Source organism: Rhizophagus irregularis, chromosome 17 (assembly GCF_026210795.1).
Source record: "Rhizophagus irregularis chromosome 17, complete sequence".
In the NCBI taxonomy this organism is placed as follows: Eukaryota; Fungi; Glomeromycota; class Glomeromycetes; order Glomerales; family Glomeraceae; genus Rhizophagus; species Rhizophagus irregularis.
In genome coordinates, this window is record NC_089445.1 from 2,332,577 (window position 1) to 2,354,510 (window position 21,934).

The 21,934-nt window shown below is 26.1% G+C and overlaps 8 protein-coding genes across 8 annotated transcripts; all 8 read left to right on the forward strand.

Moving 5' to 3' along the window:
- Nucleotides 1-563: 563 nt before the first annotated feature.
- On the forward strand, nucleotides 564-1,273 carry OCT59_009232 (uncharacterized protein; the record flags this gene model as incomplete). Its single annotated transcript, XM_025311490.1, has 2 exons — nucleotides 564-1,128; nucleotides 1,206-1,273. 2 exons carry the CDS (start codon nucleotides 564-566, stop codon nucleotides 1,271-1,273), a joined length of 633 nt encoding a protein of 210 aa, XP_025171160.1.
- A 2,344-nt stretch (nucleotides 1,274-3,617) lies between these two features.
- On the forward strand, nucleotides 3,618-4,214 carry OCT59_009233 (uncharacterized protein; the record flags this gene model as incomplete). The annotated part of the gene is made up of 1 exon (XM_025327467.1): nucleotides 3,618-4,214. One exon carries the CDS (start codon nucleotides 3,618-3,620, stop codon nucleotides 4,212-4,214), a length of 597 nt encoding a protein of 198 aa, XP_025171161.1.
- A 3,433-nt stretch (nucleotides 4,215-7,647) lies between these two features.
- Nucleotides 7,648-9,533, forward strand: OCT59_009234 (uncharacterized protein; the record flags this gene model as incomplete). Its single annotated transcript, XM_025320505.2, has 6 exons — nucleotides 7,648-8,097; nucleotides 8,166-8,991; nucleotides 9,083-9,136; nucleotides 9,228-9,266; nucleotides 9,348-9,422; nucleotides 9,496-9,533. 6 exons carry the CDS (start codon nucleotides 7,648-7,650, stop codon nucleotides 9,531-9,533), a joined length of 1,482 nt encoding a protein of 493 aa, XP_025171162.2.
- A 494-nt stretch (nucleotides 9,534-10,027) lies between these two features.
- Nucleotides 10,028-11,660, forward strand: OCT59_009235 (uncharacterized protein; the record flags this gene model as incomplete). The annotated part of the gene is made up of 6 exons (XM_066133402.1): nucleotides 10,028-10,342; nucleotides 10,415-10,822; nucleotides 11,126-11,276; nucleotides 11,364-11,414; nucleotides 11,491-11,550; nucleotides 11,623-11,660. The coding sequence occupies 6 exons, from the start codon at nucleotides 10,028-10,030 to the stop codon at nucleotides 11,658-11,660; spliced, it is 1,023 nt and encodes a 340-aa protein (XP_065999843.1).
- Nucleotides 11,661-12,161: 501 nt separating this feature from the next.
- On the forward strand, nucleotides 12,162-13,868 carry OCT59_009236 (uncharacterized protein; the record flags this gene model as incomplete). Its single annotated transcript, XM_066133403.1, has 5 exons — nucleotides 12,162-12,545; nucleotides 12,618-13,488; nucleotides 13,575-13,607; nucleotides 13,696-13,740; nucleotides 13,819-13,868. 5 exons carry the CDS (start codon nucleotides 12,162-12,164, stop codon nucleotides 13,866-13,868), a joined length of 1,383 nt encoding a protein of 460 aa, XP_065999844.1.
- Nucleotides 13,869-15,122: 1,254 nt separating this feature from the next.
- Nucleotides 15,123-15,482, forward strand: OCT59_009237 (uncharacterized protein; the record flags this gene model as incomplete). Its single annotated transcript, XM_066133404.1, has 1 exon — nucleotides 15,123-15,482. The coding sequence occupies one exon, from the start codon at nucleotides 15,123-15,125 to the stop codon at nucleotides 15,480-15,482; it is 360 nt and encodes a 119-aa protein (XP_065999845.1).
- A 705-nt stretch (nucleotides 15,483-16,187) lies between these two features.
- Nucleotides 16,188-16,776, forward strand: OCT59_009238 (uncharacterized protein; the record flags this gene model as incomplete). The annotated part of the gene is made up of 4 exons (XM_066133405.1): nucleotides 16,188-16,377; nucleotides 16,465-16,533; nucleotides 16,614-16,652; nucleotides 16,724-16,776. The coding sequence occupies 4 exons, from the start codon at nucleotides 16,188-16,190 to the stop codon at nucleotides 16,774-16,776; spliced, it is 351 nt and encodes a 116-aa protein (XP_065999846.1).
- Nucleotides 16,777-18,354: 1,578 nt separating this feature from the next.
- OCT59_009239 (uncharacterized protein) lies at nucleotides 18,355-20,124 on the forward strand (the record flags this gene model as incomplete). The annotated part of the gene is made up of 6 exons (XM_066133406.1): nucleotides 18,355-18,678; nucleotides 18,778-19,609; nucleotides 19,716-19,760; nucleotides 19,846-19,887; nucleotides 19,954-20,013; nucleotides 20,090-20,124. The coding sequence occupies 6 exons, from the start codon at nucleotides 18,355-18,357 to the stop codon at nucleotides 20,122-20,124; spliced, it is 1,338 nt and encodes a 445-aa protein (XP_065999847.1).
- Between the last annotated feature and the right edge of the window lie 1,810 nt (nucleotides 20,125-21,934).

Below are 21,934 nucleotides of genomic sequence, written 5' to 3' on the forward strand. Positions count from 1 at the left end.
CTTGATTAAATACAGGCAAAATAACATTCTTTTGTTTAGTTAACTCCGTATTTGAGTTAACTGGTTTTATTTCGCATGAGAGTACAACGATAATTATTTAATGCAATATAAGCAATTGTTCAGTGTAAATGCCAATTACATCATGTTAATTATGCGGAAATGATGTTTTGATTTTTGTTACACGAAAGTGAAAGTTCTGGAATACAGATACATTAAATAAAATAATGAACAAAAAAAAAATTAGTAACGAAGGGCGCAAAAAATTAGGATTTATACTACCATATTTATGGTAAATCACATGTTTTATTATTCCCCCTGATTTTTTACAAAGGCAGTTAAATAAATTGTTATAAAAAGTACCTTTTTTATTATACAATAGTTATTCTACGTCATAAAAGAGGGAGCTGCGGAAATTCATGGCATTATGATCGGCAAACAATTATGCAATCCATTAATGCTTGCGTAACATACACAAAATATAAATACTATTTTATTTCTGCAGAGCATAAAAAATTTTATTTAATTTTCGTCTCTTTTATTTGTAAACGATTTTAAAAATTATAATGTCACAAACTCCAAGTTCAAATGCTGGTCTGCATGATATAATTATGGAAGAATCTCCTCCTGCGTATACACCATATCCAAATTCAGGAGAGCAGTCAATGGCATTTGGCCCAAATCGACCTTTTGGTAATAATGCAACACAAAATACTCCTCAACAACAACAGAATAATTATCAAACAACTTCAAACCAGAATACATATCAACCACAACCACAATTTCATCAACCACAATTCCATCAACCACAATTTCATCAACCACAATTTCGTCAACCACAATTTCATCAACCACCATTACATCAACCACTTTTGCAAAATTACAACCCTCAATATCATGGTTATAATAATAATTTAGCTCATGGGGTTACAAGACCTATTAATACTGCTATTCCTATCAATACTCAAGTTATTACAACACCTTTTCGTTATATAACAAATCAAATCAATCAATTTGCTTCAACAAGAGTTAATAACGATTTTGTACAAATGGCACGTCCACAAAATAATGTAATATATGTAAAGCCCGGTGATCCTTCAATTGGAGGATTTTTATGTCCAAAATGTCAAGGTAAAATTTATACAAAGTTATAACAAATTTAAAATGTTTTCAACAAATATTTAACTGGATTTTTATCTTTTATTTAGGATTAGGAAAATTAAGCAATAAGCAATTATGTAATAAATGTCAGGGTATTGGAAGACTTTTCAATTAAAAGTTCTCTTTTCATGTAAGAGTAAGAGTTTATAAATATTTTGTATACAGCTTTATCTACTGTAAAAAATATTTATTTTTATTTAACACATTCATATTTTTTTTTATTTTTTTCTAGAATAAAAATGAAACCAAACAATTTAAATATATTCTTGATTTTTTTCATTTTTAATCAGTAGTTAACAAATATTACAAACAATCATATTTTTTTTTTTATAGAATAAAATGAAATCAAACAATTTATATAGTATTATTATAACTTTGGCCAAGTTTATTTTCGTATTTTTATTAATGTAAAAAAGGTCATTCAATTATTGCGGTACTATGAATATTTATAGCTTAATTATACGGAAAAGAAAAGCGACGTGCCCAGAGTTCATATACGGATGAAGATGTCGATAATCCCCAAATCCTATTAGACGAAGATTTTTGTTAATTTATTTAATTTATCGTAAGTAAAGGTGTAAAGATTGAGATTATTGTGTAATATATCACTCATTGAACTTTTTTTCACACACAACTTCAATCTTATGTAACCAATACAATTTTTTCAAATTAATACCAACTTGATCACGTATTGTTGAGCTACTATATTAGTATCAAGAGTTTAATCAATTCATTTTCACAAAACTTTTCCCTTTACCAAGTTCATAAATCATAACCCTATCAGTAATAGAGTAAGCTAACATAATGACAAAAAATCGCCCATTCATCATAACTATTACCAATATTACAGCATCCCGCGAATAAATTTGAGATCAAAATCATATACGAGATCTAGTAAATTTACTTTGAAAAAATTCAATTGATATGTAAGGATATTAAAAGTTTTCTTTAATATTCCAATTTTATTAGCAAAATTCAGGACGAATCTATGCAGTATCATACCTACGTTCTTGAATTATACTGTATATTTCATGATGCTACGCATTATACTGTATTTTAAGTGTAAAGGTTTGTGAGTTGTGGCATCTTTTTTTCTAAAGATTATACACAACAGGATTTGAAGTTTCAAAATATTCCTTTTAATCGTTTAACTTGAAAATGCAAATAAAAAATCACGGCCATGGATATAAAGGAGGATATTCACATAAATAGGATCATGTCCTACTGATATTTATTTATTTATTATTATTGCAGATATATCATATATTGATTTAATAATATGCTAATAATAAATAAGCATGGGTATGGTGGTTAAAATATCATCCGAGCTTCGATATTTCCGTAAGAACCCCTGTCACTTTTAAGCTTGTATAAACTAAAATAAGAACCCAAAAATAAGCACCCCTTAATGATATACAAATTTAACCAATACATGAAAAAAATATAAATTCAAACAACATAAATTTAGATTTAAAATATTTGTTTATTATGAATGTACGCAAAATATCTTTTATTAGTCATTATGTTAAGAAGTTGGTCTCTAAAGTCTAAACATGTAAAAAAAAAACGTAAAAACGTAAAATGTAAGCATATCAAATTTACCGATCACATGACTACAAAAACGGGGTTGCTTATTTTCACGATTTTATGGTGTTTCCCAAAGCAAAATATTGATTTACCATATGAAAATATTATTTATCATACAAATCTTCAGCCAAATATAAAATCCCTTTACGTTAATTTGTTTACTTTTTAGCCGTAATCCGAAACTTTGGTAGGTACAGTATATATTATAAAATACTTTACCCAATATGTAAAATTCAATTTGCTTTGTTGAACACTGAATAGGTAAATCTAATACTTAAGTAATCAATTATAAAGGTTAGTTTGGGTCCTTTTGTAACAATATTTTACCCGTTAAATGATTATAGTACATGTGTAGTATTACACGTAACTTTTTATATAATATATAGTTCCCTTTTGGCTTTATTTAATCGAATTTGGAATAAATCAACAAAATTTTCATATCAATCGTGATTGTAAAGCTTTCTTTTTGACAAAACGTACAGTAGGTTTCGGATATTGTCGGGAAATAACATGATTTCATTGTTTGTGTAATAAACAATACTTAACTTAAAGGCTGAAGCCCTGTAAAAAATCTGATCCGTGTTTTATCTTTCCATGTTTTTTCCGTGAATGTATCATTTTCATGGAATTTATAGCCTTAAATCATGGAAATTTTCATCTCGCTAACACGGATATCCGTGAATGTATCATTTTCACGGAATTTTTACGGAAGACACGGAGAAATAATGGAAATATTCGGATAAAAATTTTTTATAGGGAAGGTTGGAGTTGTTTATAAAAAGGATAAAAAAAGTCCACTTTAGCTTAAAAATTTGAAACTTCCGCCCTATTGGAAAAAAAAACAAAATAAACCTTATTTTAATACTTTTAAAATGTCTTTTCCTGGTGATAATAATCATGAATCTAATTCTGAATATTTTGATGATTCTTTACAATCTTATTACGAAAACGTACCTACTAATGACTACAATGTTGATGAACAACCATCCGTTGCGCAATATTATCAAAAATCTTCGCAACATGAACGTATTCAACCAAATGACATACCCACATCAACCATAACACCCGCGTCACCATATAATGCTAGTGCGGAAATTCTTATTCCAAAAATTTCTAGGAGAATTGATTCCTCTCAGAATCAAATTCTTAAAATCGAATTGGAAATTGTTATTAAATTACAAAATGATCAAAATCAACAAAAGGCTCAATATGTTCATTCTTCGGCTTTGCCGAAAAATCGTGCAAATAGAATGAATCCTTATCGGAAACCGACTGAACAGAATTTTAGAAATAAGAACAGTGGTAGTACCCATTCTTACTCTTCCTCATCAGTACCACAACTAAATAGAAGTTCTGCTATTTATATGCAGAATATCGATAATAATCGTGCACCTCAATCTCAATTTCAACCAAATGAAGATTTGAACGAATCTTTTAGCAATAATTATAATAATACCTTTTACGATTAAAATATAAAATAACATGTATACTGTATCTTATCGATCTTATATAATTTATGTCTTATTTTTTTATGAACTTTGAATACATTATATGTTATCTTTTTATCATAATAAAGTTATCGTATATATAAAAAATTGTTTTCGTTTTTTTAAGTGTTGCATTACATATTATAAAATTAAAATTTCCCATTTGGACCAGAAGAGATTGGAAAACTATGTAAATGTTAACAAGTTAGTTTCTTGAGTTGATTTTATAGCCGTTTTCAAAATGGTGTACGCAGTTTATTTGTGATTGTATATTCGAATACCAATATTCGTCCATCTTTCGACCGGTTTCCTTTTTCTTTTATTCAATTTTAACTGCGTACATCATTTGAAAACGGCGATAAAAATATTAACAAACGAAGCGTTTTTTAGCACAATTTGCCACGCTAGAGGTTCTTCGATTATATTAGATAGATAGTAATAAGGCTGGGTCAATACTGTTGTTTTTTAAGCTTGTAACACGATTTTTAATATTGTATGAATTTTAAAACCTGTTACTTCCTTAGGAATCAATGTGATAAAGGAACTAACAAATAGGTTCAACTGGTGCTGCAAGCTTGTTATGGTGCCATTATTGAGTATTATACATATTATAGAGAGTATATATATTCTGTAATAAGTTAAAAAGTTAAAAAGTTAAAAAGTTTTTTTTTTTCATTTTTTTTTAAAAAAAAAGTTATTTATTTTCATAATTATCTGATTTATCTCATTACTAAGTTTTGCCTTTCTTCTGCCTCTCAGATCTGAATTTTATTTTTTAACATAACAAGAAACTAGAACGTTTTAAAAAATTGGATCCAACGATACGATAATTAAAACGAATAAATCACTATTAAAATAACTATAATAAATTATATAATTTTTCAGCTTTTTATGAATCCCTACAACGGGAACTGAAATAGTTTTTACGATATGATTAAATTCTTGTTTAATCCTTTTTTGTAAATATCTATTTTAACTGAATCTAATTTTTTTATTTTTATAAAAAAAATCTTTAAAAGAATAATAAGGGAGGAAAAGTTAGCCAATCAATCTTTTTACAGATCTCTGTTTATTTAAGATATGATCGATACGAGAGCCCCTTCTAGGAACTTATTGCGGAACTTCAGATTTAATTTTATATGAGGAAAAATAGCCAATGGCTCCAAAAGTTAACAGTCTCGCGCGCAATCATGTAGAACCGCAATTTTTTTTACGGTCTTGATGATCATGTAAACCAACAGAGGTTTTGTCTATATATTGCACATCAGTTATATACAGTTTAGTATTCAGTTATATGCAGTCTTAGTATGTTATGTAATTTAGAATTGGTAGAAAGTCTACGATACAAATTGACTTTCCTTTGTAAAATAAATAATGTATGGTTCAAATTACTAAAACATAACTTCAATTTATAAGTTATATCCTTGAAATTAAGTAATAAATGGAATGTACAAATTTACCTACACACTAAACTAAAAAAGTTAACCCTTATATAATCTCCTTTCGTTAAAAGAAATTTTTAGTATATTAATATCCCAGAACTATTTTAAAGGCATGTTAAATAGAATATTTTGAAGTTTTCTTCATTGGTTATATATTATTGGATGGGGGAGTAGCTATATCGGTCACAGGACTGAATGATTGGATAAAAATGGGCCACGTAGTGGTATTAATTTCATTTTTATGCTATTTTCAATCTACTTTACTAGGAAACGGTAACCGTTGGTGCGTCTGAAGCATCATAAATTACATGTTCATAAATTTAAACTGAACACTAAAAAATATAACACTAAAAATGCTAAAAAAAGTAATAGTATCACTAAAAAATGTCATTTTATTATCATACTTTCATACTTTGTACTATGTTGCAAATTTTTAATTTATTCTCATGATTGTCAAAAAAAAAATAAAAAGTTAACATTTAATTAAAAAAAATACAAAATGTAAAAATTATGAGTAAAAACAAAATTAATTTATTACTTGAATGCCATAAAAAACTTTTAAGAAATAAGAAAATTTAAATCAGGGATAAAAAAATTTTTAAATTTAACGTATAAACAGTAGTCATGTGACTTTATAAAGATATTTTTAGAATCAGGGGACATAAACAAAAAGTGTTGTACACGTAAACAAATTTAAGGTTACACCTGATCCTTAAATTTTATTGGTCATACACGTGTGCGGAGTGCGGACAGACAACACTTGCTGACTTGCATGGTTTGGAGTAGTATGGAAGTGTCCTACGCTTACGCTTCGGACAATAAGCTTTATTTAAACTTTTCCTATAAAAATTTTCATTTGCACCATTTTATATATAATCATGCATTATTGTTATGCTTAATAAAAATATCGGTCTATGAAAATCTGCATGATCCTATTCGGAAACCAAATTTATTCCCCGAAATGAAAATAATCAAATTAATAATACACAAATAAGACGAATTTTTTTATTGGCCAGTTTATTAGGATATTTTTTGTTAACGGCTAAATATCAAATACTGTATATTTGCAATATAGACTATAAAATCAAACTTATATTTTTTTACATCTTACTATTTCAATTACCCGGATAATGCACCAATATCTATAAATATGTGTACAAAATTACTAGGGAGTTAGAGAGCAATTTCATACAAAGATCTTCAATATTTGTTTATTACTGACCAGGATAATACTAGTCTTAATTAGCAATAACATTGGGAAATTTTGTTTTGTTTTGGACTTTTTATTGTCATTCATATTTTTCAATTTATGAAGTAGTACGATTTAAAAAGAGTTTAATTTTTATATTATACCAAGTATATTGAATTTCATATACTGTATAAGACATTGTTTACTAATTTAAATAATGAGATTTTTTGTATCGTGAAACACTAAATCTACTACTCCTGAGTCATGAATAAGGGGACTTGCATGATTGCTGTGTAACGATACAAATAATATTAGTAATCAAAAATTATCTTTCACATTTATTACGCAATTCTCTTTTTTTTACGGCGAACATTGAAGTCGTACACTTATGCAATAAATATTTTTAAAAATACAATATGTACACCTTACCTTATTTAATTTATGAGATCAATTTAAAATTGGTTAATCGGCAATAAACAACCCCATTTTGTCACTCTTTGATGTTCGCTATTGTTTAAGCAATCATTCATAATTATTAGAGGTTGCATAAGAATGTCGTCAATCGCTTCAATTTTTTACCGTTTGTCCAATTAATGTCCAATGTGATAATTTGTTACAAATCCATTGATCAAATGTTTTAGATCTATTGTAAATGACAATGAATATGCTACCGTGTTCACATCGATTTTAAACTTAAGTAAAAAAAAGTATATATATTGTAAGTAATTCCTGGGAACTAAAAATCATCTTTTTGTTTTTTTAAAAAAAAAAATTATATCGCGTCATGGGTAACCCTTTAGATGATCTAAAACCAAACCTCAAGAAATGCTATTATTGCAAAAAACAAAATCCTTTAGAGGAAAGCCATGAAATTCGGCATAAATGTAGCTGTGACAGTTGTAGCAACAGAAAAGAACTTATTTTTATTTGTAATAAATGTTACAATGCAAAAACACAATTTACACCAAGTGGAAATGGAGTTATTGATGAATTTATAGTTGAAACATTAGATACAATGTATGGGGAAATGGAATTTGTTTCTTATGATAAATTCAAAGATTTAGAATTTATTGCCGAAGGAGGATTTAGTAAAGTCTATAAAGCAATTTGGGAGGATGGTCCAATAACCAGTTGGAATCGTGAAAAGTTTAAATATAATCGTCAAGCTAATAAGACAATAGCTCTCAAGGAACTTAATAATTCTAAAGACATTAACTCTAAAGAGTTAAATGAGGTACAGAATCTTATACTATTTGTTATTAAAAAATATAAATAATTAAATATATTTTTTTTTCATTTTAGATCAAGATATTTCATAGGTTGTGTAATTATACTATTTGGGAACATGATTACAATAAATACAAATACATTAATAAATATTATGGAATTACTCAACATCCTGAGTCCAAAAATTATATGATAATTATGAATTATTGTGAATCAGGAGATCTTACACATTATATAGCTAAAGATTTTTTTAATATAAAATGGTATAATAAGTTACACAAGTTATGTGATATTATATCTGGACTTAAAAAAATACACTACGCAGATATTATGCATCAAGATTATCATAGTGGAAATATCTTTTTGGAAGCAAGTAGGGCTCCGATAATGGGAGATTTAGGATTAAGTAAATCTGCGATTGAATCAGCAGATGATGAGAATAATGAAGTTTATGGCATCATTCCTTATATTGCTCCAGAGATTTTTCAAGGACAAAAATATACTAAAGCGTCAGATGTATATAGTTTTGGTATGATTATGTGGGAATTAATGACAGGTAGAAGACCATTTTGGGATAGAAGTCATGATACAGATCTTATAATTGAAATATGTGACGGTCTTCGACCTCCGATTATCACAAACGCACCTGAAGGCTATATTAAATTAATGAAAAAATGTTGGAATTCTGATCCAACTAAAAGACCAACGGCTAGAAGTTTACATAGTAAAATTTATGCTGTGTTAGGAAAGGAATGGAAATATAGGTATAGTCCAACTGAAGTAATAGTATCACCAGATATTGGACCTATACCAACAATTAATCCAAATGCTATCTATAAAAGTAGACCTTTAAGTACAATGATAAAATCTGTAGAAAATACAATAAATACTAAAAAAATTGGTACGATTATTTTTATAATATGTTATTGATTTTACATTGTTACTAATGACTAATATAATCTTACATTTATTTTTTTTTAAAAAAAAAACAGATAAAAGGAAGTTTGATGAATTTTTCGAAAATAACGAAGAAAATGATGAGAATGGTAAAATAAAATTTTATTTTGTAATAATTTCATCATATGATAACTATATGTTAATTAACCATTTGTTTTTTTTTTAAAAAAAATATTATAGATAAAACCTCTAAAAAATTATGCGTATATGAAAACCATGGTAAGTATTTAAGTTTATTTGGAGATTATTTTTTTTTATTATAAAATATAATAATTCAATTAAATTTATATTGTTCTCTAGATTATTTGACAAAAGAATTTCGATTTAATATTGACAACAATGATATTGATAAAATTAATAAAATTGGTTATAATGGTAAGTAAATAGATATCGATTATCTAACAATGGCAATAGTAATTTTTAAACTTAATTTTATTCATAAATACAGGTTTATATATTACAAGAGAAATCGGATTTGATATTTGATTTTCAAAATTTGGGGTATGTCGTAACTTTGTATTCTACATGTAACATTAGTAATAAAAAAAAAAAATTATTTGTACAAAATAAAAAAAAAGGCATTTTTGTCATTTTGTCATTCTGTCATTTTAATAATCTGTATGATGACTGTAGTGTGCAGATCGCGACAATGTTAAAATCATTGTAATATTGTTAATCATTTTGCATCAGCAGATCAATCGGAGGTAAACAGAGATGATCCAGGTGGTTTAATTCAAAATTTAATCGCGTGGTTAAAAATTTGAGCCGCATATATGCATAATTAAATCAATTTTCAATATACGCTAATGAACGGTGTTTGCCGATGTATAGCATTGAAAAAAAAAAAAATTATATATATGTTCGTATGTTCTTAAATCTTACATTTTAATTTCACATCGTCGGACAGTCAATAAACTATAAATAACATTCAACCAACGAAAAAACGTATTTATGCCAAATCATAATTGAAGAAAAAAAAAATGTGTAAAGGGATCTGTCAATCAGAGAAATCACTATTTATACCACAAAGTGGAAATAAAGTTGTTGATGATTTTATAAGATCCACACTAACAGATCGACAAAGGAAAATGGAATTTGTTCCTTATGATAGATTTAAAGATACAAAATTGATTGCAGAAGGTGGATTTAGTAAAATTTATAATACCACTTGGATTGATGGTCCAATAAGTGATTGGGATGACAAAATAAAAATGTATAAACGCCTTGGTGAAACGATAGTCGTTCTTAAAGAACTTAACAACTCTAAAAATGCCACTCCTAAAGATTTAAATGAGGTACAGTAGATCATATCATGCTAGTTTGTTTATAAATCTTAATATTAAAATAATATTTTTTATTTTCAATAGCTCAATATATTTCATAGCCTTATGAGCTTAAATAGCTTATTAAAAAAAGATGAAGACAAATATATTAATACTTATTATGGAATCACACAACATCCTGTTACTCAAAATTTTATGATAATTATGGAATATCATAAATTAGGAGATCTAACACATTATATAGCCAAAAACTTTTTTAATATTAGTTGGTATGACAAGTTAATTATATTATATAACATTATATATGGACTTAAAAATATTCATGATGCAAATATTATTCATAAAGACTATCATAGTGGAAATATTTTTCTAGATAAAAATACTTATTCTGAAGATATTTTTATAAAGAAAATAAAGAAAGATGAAAGTAATATTAAAGCAATAACAGGTGATTTAGGATTAAGTGCCATTGAACCATCAGATGATGATGAGGTATATGGAATCATTCCTTTTGTTGCTCCAGAAATTTATCAAGGAGCGAAATATACTAGAGCGTCAGATATATATAGCTTTGGTATGGTTATGTGGGAATTAATGACAGGTAGAAGACCATTTTGGGATAGAAGTCATGATGTATATCTTATAATTGAAATATGTGACGGTCGTCGTCCTCCGATTATCACAAACGCGCCTGAAGGTTATACTGAATTAATGAAAAAATGTTGGCATTCTGATCCAACTAAAAGACCGACGGCTAAAAGGTTATATCGTAAAATTCGTGCTATTTTAAGAAAGGAATGGAAATGTAGACATAATCCAACTAAAATAATAGAATCCCCAAATATTGGACCTATAACAAAAATTAATCCAAATGCTATCTATAAAAGTAGACCTTTGAGTACGATGGTAAGATCTGCAGAAAATACAATAAATATTAAAAAAATTGGTACTGATTATTTTCATAATAATATGTTATGATTTTATATTGTTGCTAATAACTAATAATCTTGTATTTTTATTTTAAAAAAAAAAGATAAAAGAAAATTTGATGAATTTATTGAAAATAATGAAGAAAATGAGTATGGTAAAATAAAAATTTTATTTTGTAATAATTTCATCATATGATAATTATATGTTAATTTTGTATTGTTCTCTATTAGGTTATTTGACAAAAGAATTTCAATTTGATATTTACATTAATAAAATTAATAATAATAATGGTAAGTAAATAGATATTGATTATCTAACAATAGCAATAATTTTCAACACAAATTTTTTATTCATAAATATAGATTTTTATATTTCAAGAGAAATCAAATTTGATATTTAATTTTCAAAATTTGGGGGTATGTTTTAATATTTTTTAAAAAAAGGACTTTTGTTTACATTTAAATTTATTAATAATAAAAAAAAAAAATTTACAGTACATAAAATCTAATTTAAAAGTCATTTCATTGCGTTGTGTAAAAAATATAAAAGGTTGGTCATTTTTTTGTCATTTGTCATTGCATGATTGTAGATCGACAACATTAAAAATCATTGTAATATTTGCCATTGTAAATCATTGTAAGGCCATCAGCAGATCAGTCGGAAGTAAACAAGGGAGATGATCTCAAAGATGACAATTCGTCATTGTTTAAATTGTATTTTAATTTAAGCATATATGCATAAACAAATCAATTTTTAATATACGCTAGTGATCATGAGCGGTATCTGCCGATTGTTAGTGTTGGAAAAAAAAAGTATGTACAGTATATATATTGTACTCAAATGGTACGCTCTTAAAATCTTAAATTTGATTTCGCAGTGTCGAACGATAAATAAACTATAAATGATATCTAATAATACTCAACCAACGAATAAGTCTAAGCCAAATTATAATCGAAGAAAGAACAAAATATGTAATAAAGAGATTTGTCAATCAGAGAAATCACCATCTACACCACAAAGTGGAAATAAAATTGTTGATGATTTTATAAGATCCACACTAAAAGATCGACAAAGGAAAATGGAATATGTTCCTTATGATAGATTCAAAGATACAAAATTGATTGCAGAAGGTGGATTTAGTAAAATTTATAATACCACTTGGATTGATGGCCCAATAAGTGATTGGGATGACGAAATAAAAATATATAAACGCTTTGGTGAAACGATTATCGTTCTTAAAGAGCTTAACAACTCTAAAGACGTCACTCCTAAAGATTTAAATGAGGTACAGTAGATCATATCATGCTAGTTTGTCTATAAATCTTAATATTAAAATAATATTTTTTATTTTCAATAGCTCAATATATTTCATAGCCTTATGAGCTTAAATAGCTTATTAAAAAAAGATGAAGACAAATATATTAATACTTATTATGGAATCACACAACATCCTATTACTCAAAATTTTATGATAATTATGGAATATCATAAATTAGGAGATCTAACACATTATATAGCTAGAAATTTTTTTGATATTAACTGGTACAATAAATTAAATATATTACGAAATATTATATATGGACTTAAAAATATTCATGATGCAAATATTATTCATAAAGATTATCATAGTGGAAATATTTTTTTAGATAAAAGTACTTATCATGGAAATATTTTTATAAAGAAAGATGATCATTGTACAAGTAATATTAAAGCGATAACGGGTGATTTAGGATTAAGTGCCATTGAACAATCGGATAATGATGATGATGAGATATATGGAATCATTCCTTTTGTTGCTCCAGAGATTTTTCAAGGACAAAAATATACTAAAGCTTCAGATATATATAGTTTTGGTATGATTATGTGGGAATTAATGACAGGTAGAAGACCATTTTGGAATCAAAATCATGATATACACCTTATCATTGAAATATGTGATGGTCTTCGTCCCCCAACTGTTACAGATGTACCTAAAGGTTATACTGAATTAATGAAAAAATGTTGGAATTCTGATCCAGAGAAACGACCAAAGGCTGACGAAATGTCCGATGAAATTGAAACTATTGGGAGTAATGAATCTAAGAGAAATGATTCAACTAAAATTATAAAATCATCTGATATTGGACCTAAAACAACAAATAATCCAGATGAAGTCTATGAAAGTAGATATTTAAGTACAATTATAAAATCTGTAGACACTACAAGAAGCTCAAGAACTGTCTTAAATAGTAAGTAAAATGATATAATGCATTATTTTATGTTTTATATAAATAATCTTGCTTATATATATCTATATTTTTTTTTAAAAAAAAAGAAAAAAGAAAGTTTGATGATAACCTTTCAGAAGGTAATTAACAAGAACCGTATAATAAAAAAAAATCGGAATATTGAGTTATTACCGATCCTTATAATTAATTATTAAAATAATATTATAGATAAGATTGCAAAAAGAATTAAAATATTTGAACATGAATATGATGGTAAATATCTATCTTTTGAGAATACATTTGTTTTATTTTAAATAAATAATTTAATAAAATCTATATTTTTTTCTTTAGGATATATCACAATGGAGATCGAATTTGATATTGACATTAATATTAATTAGAATTTAATTTAAAAATGTTACCTTTATGTGCCGAAGAATTTAAAGATTCTACCTTGGCCAAATAGGTAATAGCGAATAAGGAGTGTTAATATTCAGAGTTAAATTAATGATGAAGACGAAAAAATATGTTGGCTTAGTAAACGAAAACAATGAGAACATCGTTTAAACGATGTAATATTCCGATACTATCAAAAAGCTTGAAGAAAAAGCTTGAAGAGTAAAAAAAAGCTCCAAAATTCAAGAATCATAATAATTTAACGAATGCAGATCTAATACTGAAAGAAGCCAGATTTCTTATCTTATTATATGTAATATTAGTACATGTTATCGTTGTGAAAAATCATAACAAATGAAAATAAAAAATTCAGCCCGATCGAGAAAAAGTAGGGTCGTAGGGCTGAAACTAAATAATTTATTTGTTAATGATATAAATTGGATAGCAATAGACGTGGCGTGCATTAAATTGTATGTGCGCTTATTGTTATTTACTTTTGCATATTAGTGCGCATATGATTGTACAAAGGTATTTTACATTTACAAATTTTATATTATCGATTTCTGGTTTAATTATTATTTAATTTAATCATTTTTAGAAATCATTACAAAGCGATATGTTTGTTTAATGACGATCTCTTTCAAAAAAATGATTAGCATGCATACATGCATAAAACAATGGTAAAATAAATGATTACAAATCGTAAACAAATTAGCGTGTCCGAATTGTTATTTAGGGGTAATTTGAAAATAAAATAGGTCCAAAAATAGAAAAATTTCTGTAAGGACAGTAAACTTTTTAATTATATAATTATGTAATAATTTGAATGAATAGACAATATTGGTTTAGTACACATCAGAAAGAGCTTTGTTTAGAATCATTAAAAATTATTAAAACTTGATTAACACGATTTTTAAATTATATCTAATGTGAATTTAATATTTTTAGCTATTTTGTGACCCAATTTACTTTGTAAAAATAGCCCAAGTTCTATATTTTGTAAATACAAAAAATTTTTTTTTTTTTTCATGAGATTGAAGAAATGTGGGGTAACATTATTAATGCCATCCAATTCATTAAATCATTGTTACCGGATCTAAATTAGATTTTCGAACCATGATTTTAGAGTTTGTCTATTTATAGAAAGTTTATGTATTAAAACATCATCATAATTAACTCACTTGAACATAGGAAAAAAGTATATATAATTTATAAAGACTAACCTTCATTTTTTTAAAAAAATAAATAAATATTACAAAATGGAAACCTTACCAGCAGAAAATGTTACGTTTATACTGCCTTTTAGTAATGAACTTCACACATGTAATAATAAAGTTATTGACGAATTTATAAAATATACACATTCAAATATGAACGGTAAAATGGAATTTGTTCCCTATGACAAATTTAAAGATATAAAATTCATTACCGAAGGAGGATTTAGTAAAATTTATAAAGCTATTTGGGTTGACGGACCACGCGATTGGAGTGCTCCACCACCTTATCGTAGTGGTAAGATGACAGTCGCACTTAAGGAGCTTAGTAATTCTAGTAACATCAATTCTAAAGAACTAAATGAGGTGCGTATTTATTATCTTGTATTACAAGTCTTAATTTAAGATAAATTAATATTTAATACCTCATTTGTTTAGCTAATGATATTTTATAATTATGCTACAAATAATAAAAATAAAAAAGGCTACACATATCACGATCACTTTCATTATATTAATAAATATTTTGGAATTACTCAAAATCCTATTACCCAAAATTTTATGATAATTACAAAATATTATGAATCGGGAGACCTAAGGAATCATATAACTAATGATTTTTATAATATTAGTTGGTTTAGAAAGTTAATTAAATTACAATACATTTTAAACGGGCTTAAAAATATGCATGAAGCAAATATTATTCATCGAGATTATCATAGTGGAAACATCTTGGTGGCAACAGGTGAAACTCCGATAACAAGCGATTTAGGAATAAGTAAATCTGCGACTGAACCATTAAATGATGATGAAGAAGAAATTTATGGCATTATTCCTTATGTTGCTCCAGAGATTTTTCAAGGACGAAAATATACTAAAGCATCAGATATTTATAGTTTTGGTATGATTATGTGGGAATTAATGACGGGTAGAAGACCTTTTTGGGATAAAGTTCATGATTCAGAACTTATTATTGAAATTTGTTATGGTCTTCGTCCTCCAATTATTACAAATGCGCCCGAAGGCTATACTGAATTAATGAAAGAATGCTGGCATTCCGAACCAGATAAAAGACCAACGGCCAATAATTTACTATCAAAGGTTAAAATTATGTTTGATAATGAAATTAAAAATATTCTTTATTGTAAAAATCCAACTAAAATCATAGAATCACCAGATATTGGACCTGTCACAACTAATAATCCGGGTGCTATCTATAAAAGTAGACCTTTAAGTGAAATGATAAAATCTGCAGCATCTACAATAAATTTAAAAAGTCTAAATATCACTTTAGAAATTGGTAACATATCTTTTTTTTTTTTATGATAATCGGTATCAATTATATGGTTTATTACAGTATTACTAATAAGGTCTTTTTTTTTTTAAGACAAAAGTTTTTTTAAAATAAAAGACAAAAGAAAGTTCGGTGATTTAACCGAAGATTATGATGAGAATGGTACATTTTTTTCTAAGATAATTAATTTCATAATCTATATAATTAATTATTTTGTTATATTTGTTAAAATAACATAATAGATAAAATCATTAAAAAAGCTAAATTTTTTGAAAATAATGGTAAATCTTTTATTTTATTATAAAATTAATATGCTGTATGATATTTAATTTAAATTCATGTTTTTTACTAGGTTATTCAACTATTGAACTGGTATTCGATATTGATAATAATAATCGTAAGTAAATAATAATCATAATAATCATAATAATCTTTACGATTAATAACGATCTTTTTAATCAATTTAACACTTAATTTATTAATAATATATAGATTGTATTACAGTATTTTAATATTTTTAAAATGGTTTATATATATATATGTATGTATAAATTGTATATAAAATAAAAGTAAATATTTAATTTTAATATAATTTAAACAAAAATAAAAAATTTTAAAAAAATTTTTTAAATTATCACAAATTAGACGTCACGAAATTTTTGTAAAATTCTAATTCGTTATTGTCAGTATTAACGTAAAATGACTCTCGTTATGGAAAATTATATGTTGTATCTGTAATATGTAAAAAGAAATTGTACAATATAAAACCCTTTATTAAATTAAATACATATGATCAGTATATTATGTAAATCTTGAGTATATAAATTACTGAATTCGAATACATAATGGAATGTTTATACTATAAAAAGATTATTTGTCATTGATACCATCGGAAAATAATTGTCATTTGACTTGTCGGACAAGCGCACGTCCTCTTTTAAGCACATCAAAGTTTAAATATAATAGGAATAGTTCTTCACAATAAAAATATATATAGTAAAATAAATCATTGAAAAATTTAAATGAAATATCGTTTTTGGAATTTGTTGTGTTTTATAATTTATTAATATGACAATATGTAATTTTTTTCCGGATTATTTTGACAAGTAGAGCTCACCTTAATATTTTATATGTATATATCATAATAATTTTGATTTGCCTAGTCATGTGACTACCTTTGTTATTGCTTCCATAAATGTAAGCATTATAAAAAAAAATTAGTCGTAACACATTGAATATTTACGGAGTCATAAACAAAAAATTACGGAGATATAATTAAAATACAATGAAATATCTCAGATTGGAATTTTTTATACAAAATTAAATATAATAAAGTACTAACTTAAAATGATAATTCTTTATGGTGAATTAATAATTAAAAAAAATTCGGTATAAGCATTCCCATTTCTTTACTATGAGATAAACCTGTTTGATATACTGGTTATGCACATAGGACTGATAGGGAGTGCATATTACTGTAATACTTACTCAAAGTGATGATAGGCACATATAGTTTATCCCTTTATTGGGTTAATTACAATACAATGATTAAAAAATAGAACTTTCCCGCGAACATTATTATGAAATTCTTAAGAATTCGGAATTCTTTTTTTCTGAACATCAGTTTTATAAACAATAAAATTCTGAAATAGATATTCAATCAAACCAAAAAAATTGGAAATAATTGTCATTTAATTTGTTGAACAAAATGAAAAAGAATGAAAGCAGATCTCTTTTTATGTAGTATACTGCTTAATTGAGCGACATGTTCTTTGTAAACTAAATTTTAGAATATTCTTTTAATCTAACATTTGGATCGATTTCACTTTATGATACAAATCCTGTGTAACTTTATTATGGAATATTTTTAAGTATCCTAAACGAATTCTATAGCAATTGTTAAAAAAGTATATATACATGAGAATATCCAGATAAAATTATAAAATTTCCTCCCAAAAAAAATAATTAATATATTTAAACAAAATGTCCGATTTTATAATTCCAAATAATATAACTTTACCAACATTTATGAATTTCGATTTTCAAAGATGCGGACATAAAGTTATTGATGAATTTATAAGTTACACACATTCAAAAAAATATGGTAAAATGGAATTTGTTCCCTATAACAAATTTAAAGATATAACATTCATTCATGAAGGAGGATTTAGTAAAATTTATAAAGCTACTTGGAATGAAGGCCCACGTGATTGGCGTGCTCCTTCACCTTATCGTAGTGGTAAAATGACTGTCGCTCTTAAAGAGCTTAATGATTCTTATAACATTAACTCTGGAGAATTAGAAGAGGTAAAGTATTTATAATAAAATTTAAACAATATAATAATAATAAATCATGAATAATTTATATATTTTATATATTTAAAATATTTAATTTTTTTTTTTTAGCTATATAATTATTCTATAAAAAGTATAAGTGAAGCAGGTTACGCATATTATGATCACTTTAATTACATTAGTAAATATTTTGGTTTTACTCAGAATCCTATTACTAATAATTTTATGATAATTACAAAATATTATGAATCTGGAGATTTAAGAAATCATATAAATAATGATTTTTATAATATTACTTGGTTTGATAAGTTAGTTAAATTGCGTTTTATTATAGGTGGACTTAAAAATATACATGATATAAATATTATTCATCGAGATTATCATAGTGGAAATATCTTTTTAGCAGCACAAGAGACTCCAATAACTGGTGATCTAGGATTAAATAAATCTGCATTATGTTCTAGCGAAAATGAAATTTATGGCGTTGTTCCTTATGTTGCTCCAGAGATTTTTCAAGGACAAAATTATGTTAAAGCATCAGATATTTATAGTTTTGGTATGATTATGTGGGAATTAATGACTGGTAGAAGACCTTTTTGGGATAAAGTTCATGATACAAACCTTATTGTTGAAATTTGCGATGGTCTTCGTCCTCCAATTGTTACAAATGCACCTGATGGTTATATTGAATTAATGAATGAATGTTGGCATTTTGATCCAGTTAAAAGACCAACAGCTAGTAATTTACTATCAAAGGTTAAAACTATGTTGGAAAATGAAATTAATCGTAAAAATCCAACTAAAATCATAGAATCATCAGATATTGGACCTGTCATAACTAATAATCCGGGTGCTATCTATAAAAGTAGACCTTTAAGCGAAATGATAAAGTCTGCAATTTATATAATAAATTTAAGAAGTCTAACTATCATTTCAAAAATTGGTAACTTTCTCATTTTTTTATGATAATTTGTGTGAAATCATAAGAATTATTAACATTATTACTAATAATCTTATAATTTTTTTCTTTTTTTTTTAAAAAAAAAAAGACAAAAGAAAGTTTGATGATTTAATTAAAGATAATTATGAGAATGGTATTTTTTTTTTATTTTGCAATAATTAATTTAATTCATAATTTACATAATTAATGATTTTTTTTTTTTTTGAAAATCATATCAGATAATTCTAAAAAAATCAAATCGTGTGAAAGTGAAAATAATGGTAAATATCTTTTTTTTATTTTATTTTTCATTTTTATACTTTATAATTAAAATTTATGATCTTTAGATTATTTAATGGAGCTTGATATTGGAATTGAAACAAATACTAGCATATCAAATAATAATTGTAAGTAAACGAATAATGTTTATTGTTAATAGTGTATTACTTGTATCAAAGCTAACATTGCATTTATATTACTTAGATTACATTACTAAAGAAATATGTAATTTCTTTTAGTTTGGAATAGTTGAATTTAATTACGATTGGTTCCGTATTTAATTATGTTATTAATTTGGCCCGACTATAAAGATTGATAGAATATTAGAGTATGGTACTCGAACATTTCGGAATGCTAAAATAGAATGAACTTCTTCATACAGTATATAATTTGTTTATAAATAATTTGTTTATAAAATATAATTCGTTTATAACATATATATTTTTTCATAAAATATTACTTTATATGGTTTGGTTACTTTATTTAAATTAACAAAAAAAAGAAATGTCAAATAAAATAATCAATTATGTGCATGCACAGGTTATAATAAAAAGGAATATGATCGAAAAATAGTTGAATGCCAATTATGATATATAGCTGAACACTGTTTGTGTGCTTCTTGAGCAGGGGATATATATAAAGATATCATCTGTTGAATTACACAACTAGAAATTTGATGAGGGCATCGGCATATTTTATAATAGTTAGTAAACATCCTATCGTATATCCCCACGATGTTGTAAACAATTGGGAACTGAATATATTTTGTGAAATGATTAGGTGATATAATTTAATAATGAATGTTGACAACGACAAATCTATAATATATATGATCGCAGCAGGAGAATACTTTTGCATTATCTTTTCTCTCAATCACGAATAACATTATTTGGATGGTGTTCATGTTTTAGAACAAACCATTCTTATTGAACCTACTATTAAGCTCACTCATTATCAATAAACACCCAAAGATATTACGAAAAAATTGAGGGGAAATTCTTCGACCATGTATAACATTTGGAATCCCTTTGAGATAGCTTTTCTTCCAAATATGGATACCCAGAGATTCTAAATATTAGTAACAATTCCAACTATTTTTTTTTTCGTTTCTATTTTTTTTACTCTTTTAGATCTTTAGTTCTTAGGCGGAGGACTTGGAAAGAACAGTGCTTCTCCTGACTTCCACTTTATTGTTTAAATAGATGTGGGAATCGAAAAAATTAAAAAATAGTTAATAAATAAAAGAAATGAAAAACTTTTACTCAGCTATGTTCTAAATTGAAGTGTTTTATGTAAAATAAAGGAGACAGATATACTTGAAAGATTTTTCACAAAAATTTTGTCTTTATTAGGTAAAAAAAAATGATATTTTGTTTAATTTTTAATCATCCTTTTTATTCTATTTTATCTTTTTCGTTGTTTCAGAGGAAATCTTAATAGAAATTCGACATGCTATTTATTTAGATGCTCTATAAAAAATTCAATACGATCACAAATGACAATACAACAATATGCTATCTATGGTGAGATTTGTCGAGTAATCAATAAAGTAATGCGTTTTTACCACGAGAAAAAAAAAGACCCGTTGCATAGAAGATCGGCTTTGCTAAACTTAATCAGGGAAATTTTAAATCATCACGTGATTTATGATGAGGCTTCGATTCAGAAAGTTCCTGTTCCAAGACAGCAATATAAGATATTGGTATAGATAGTTAGTGATTTTAGCGTACACATAATGGATTATTCAATAATTTAATAAATAATTCGGTATTGCAATATAAAAATTTTCTTTTTATATTGTACAAACGGACCAAAACCGACGTGGAGATAAATAGTCCTATCGTGTCAAACACGCCAGCCCATAGCTCCTGAATGAAATGTGTATAGAAAAATTATTAACTTTTATTTACATGTGATTCTTTGGATCGTTCATTGTTTACAGATGCTACCGTTGTCTCCTCAGAAAGTTCTATCCAATTTCTTTCTCTCTGCTATCACCTTCACCACATCATCAATATACCGATGCACAATTTGAGCAATGCAGTTAGA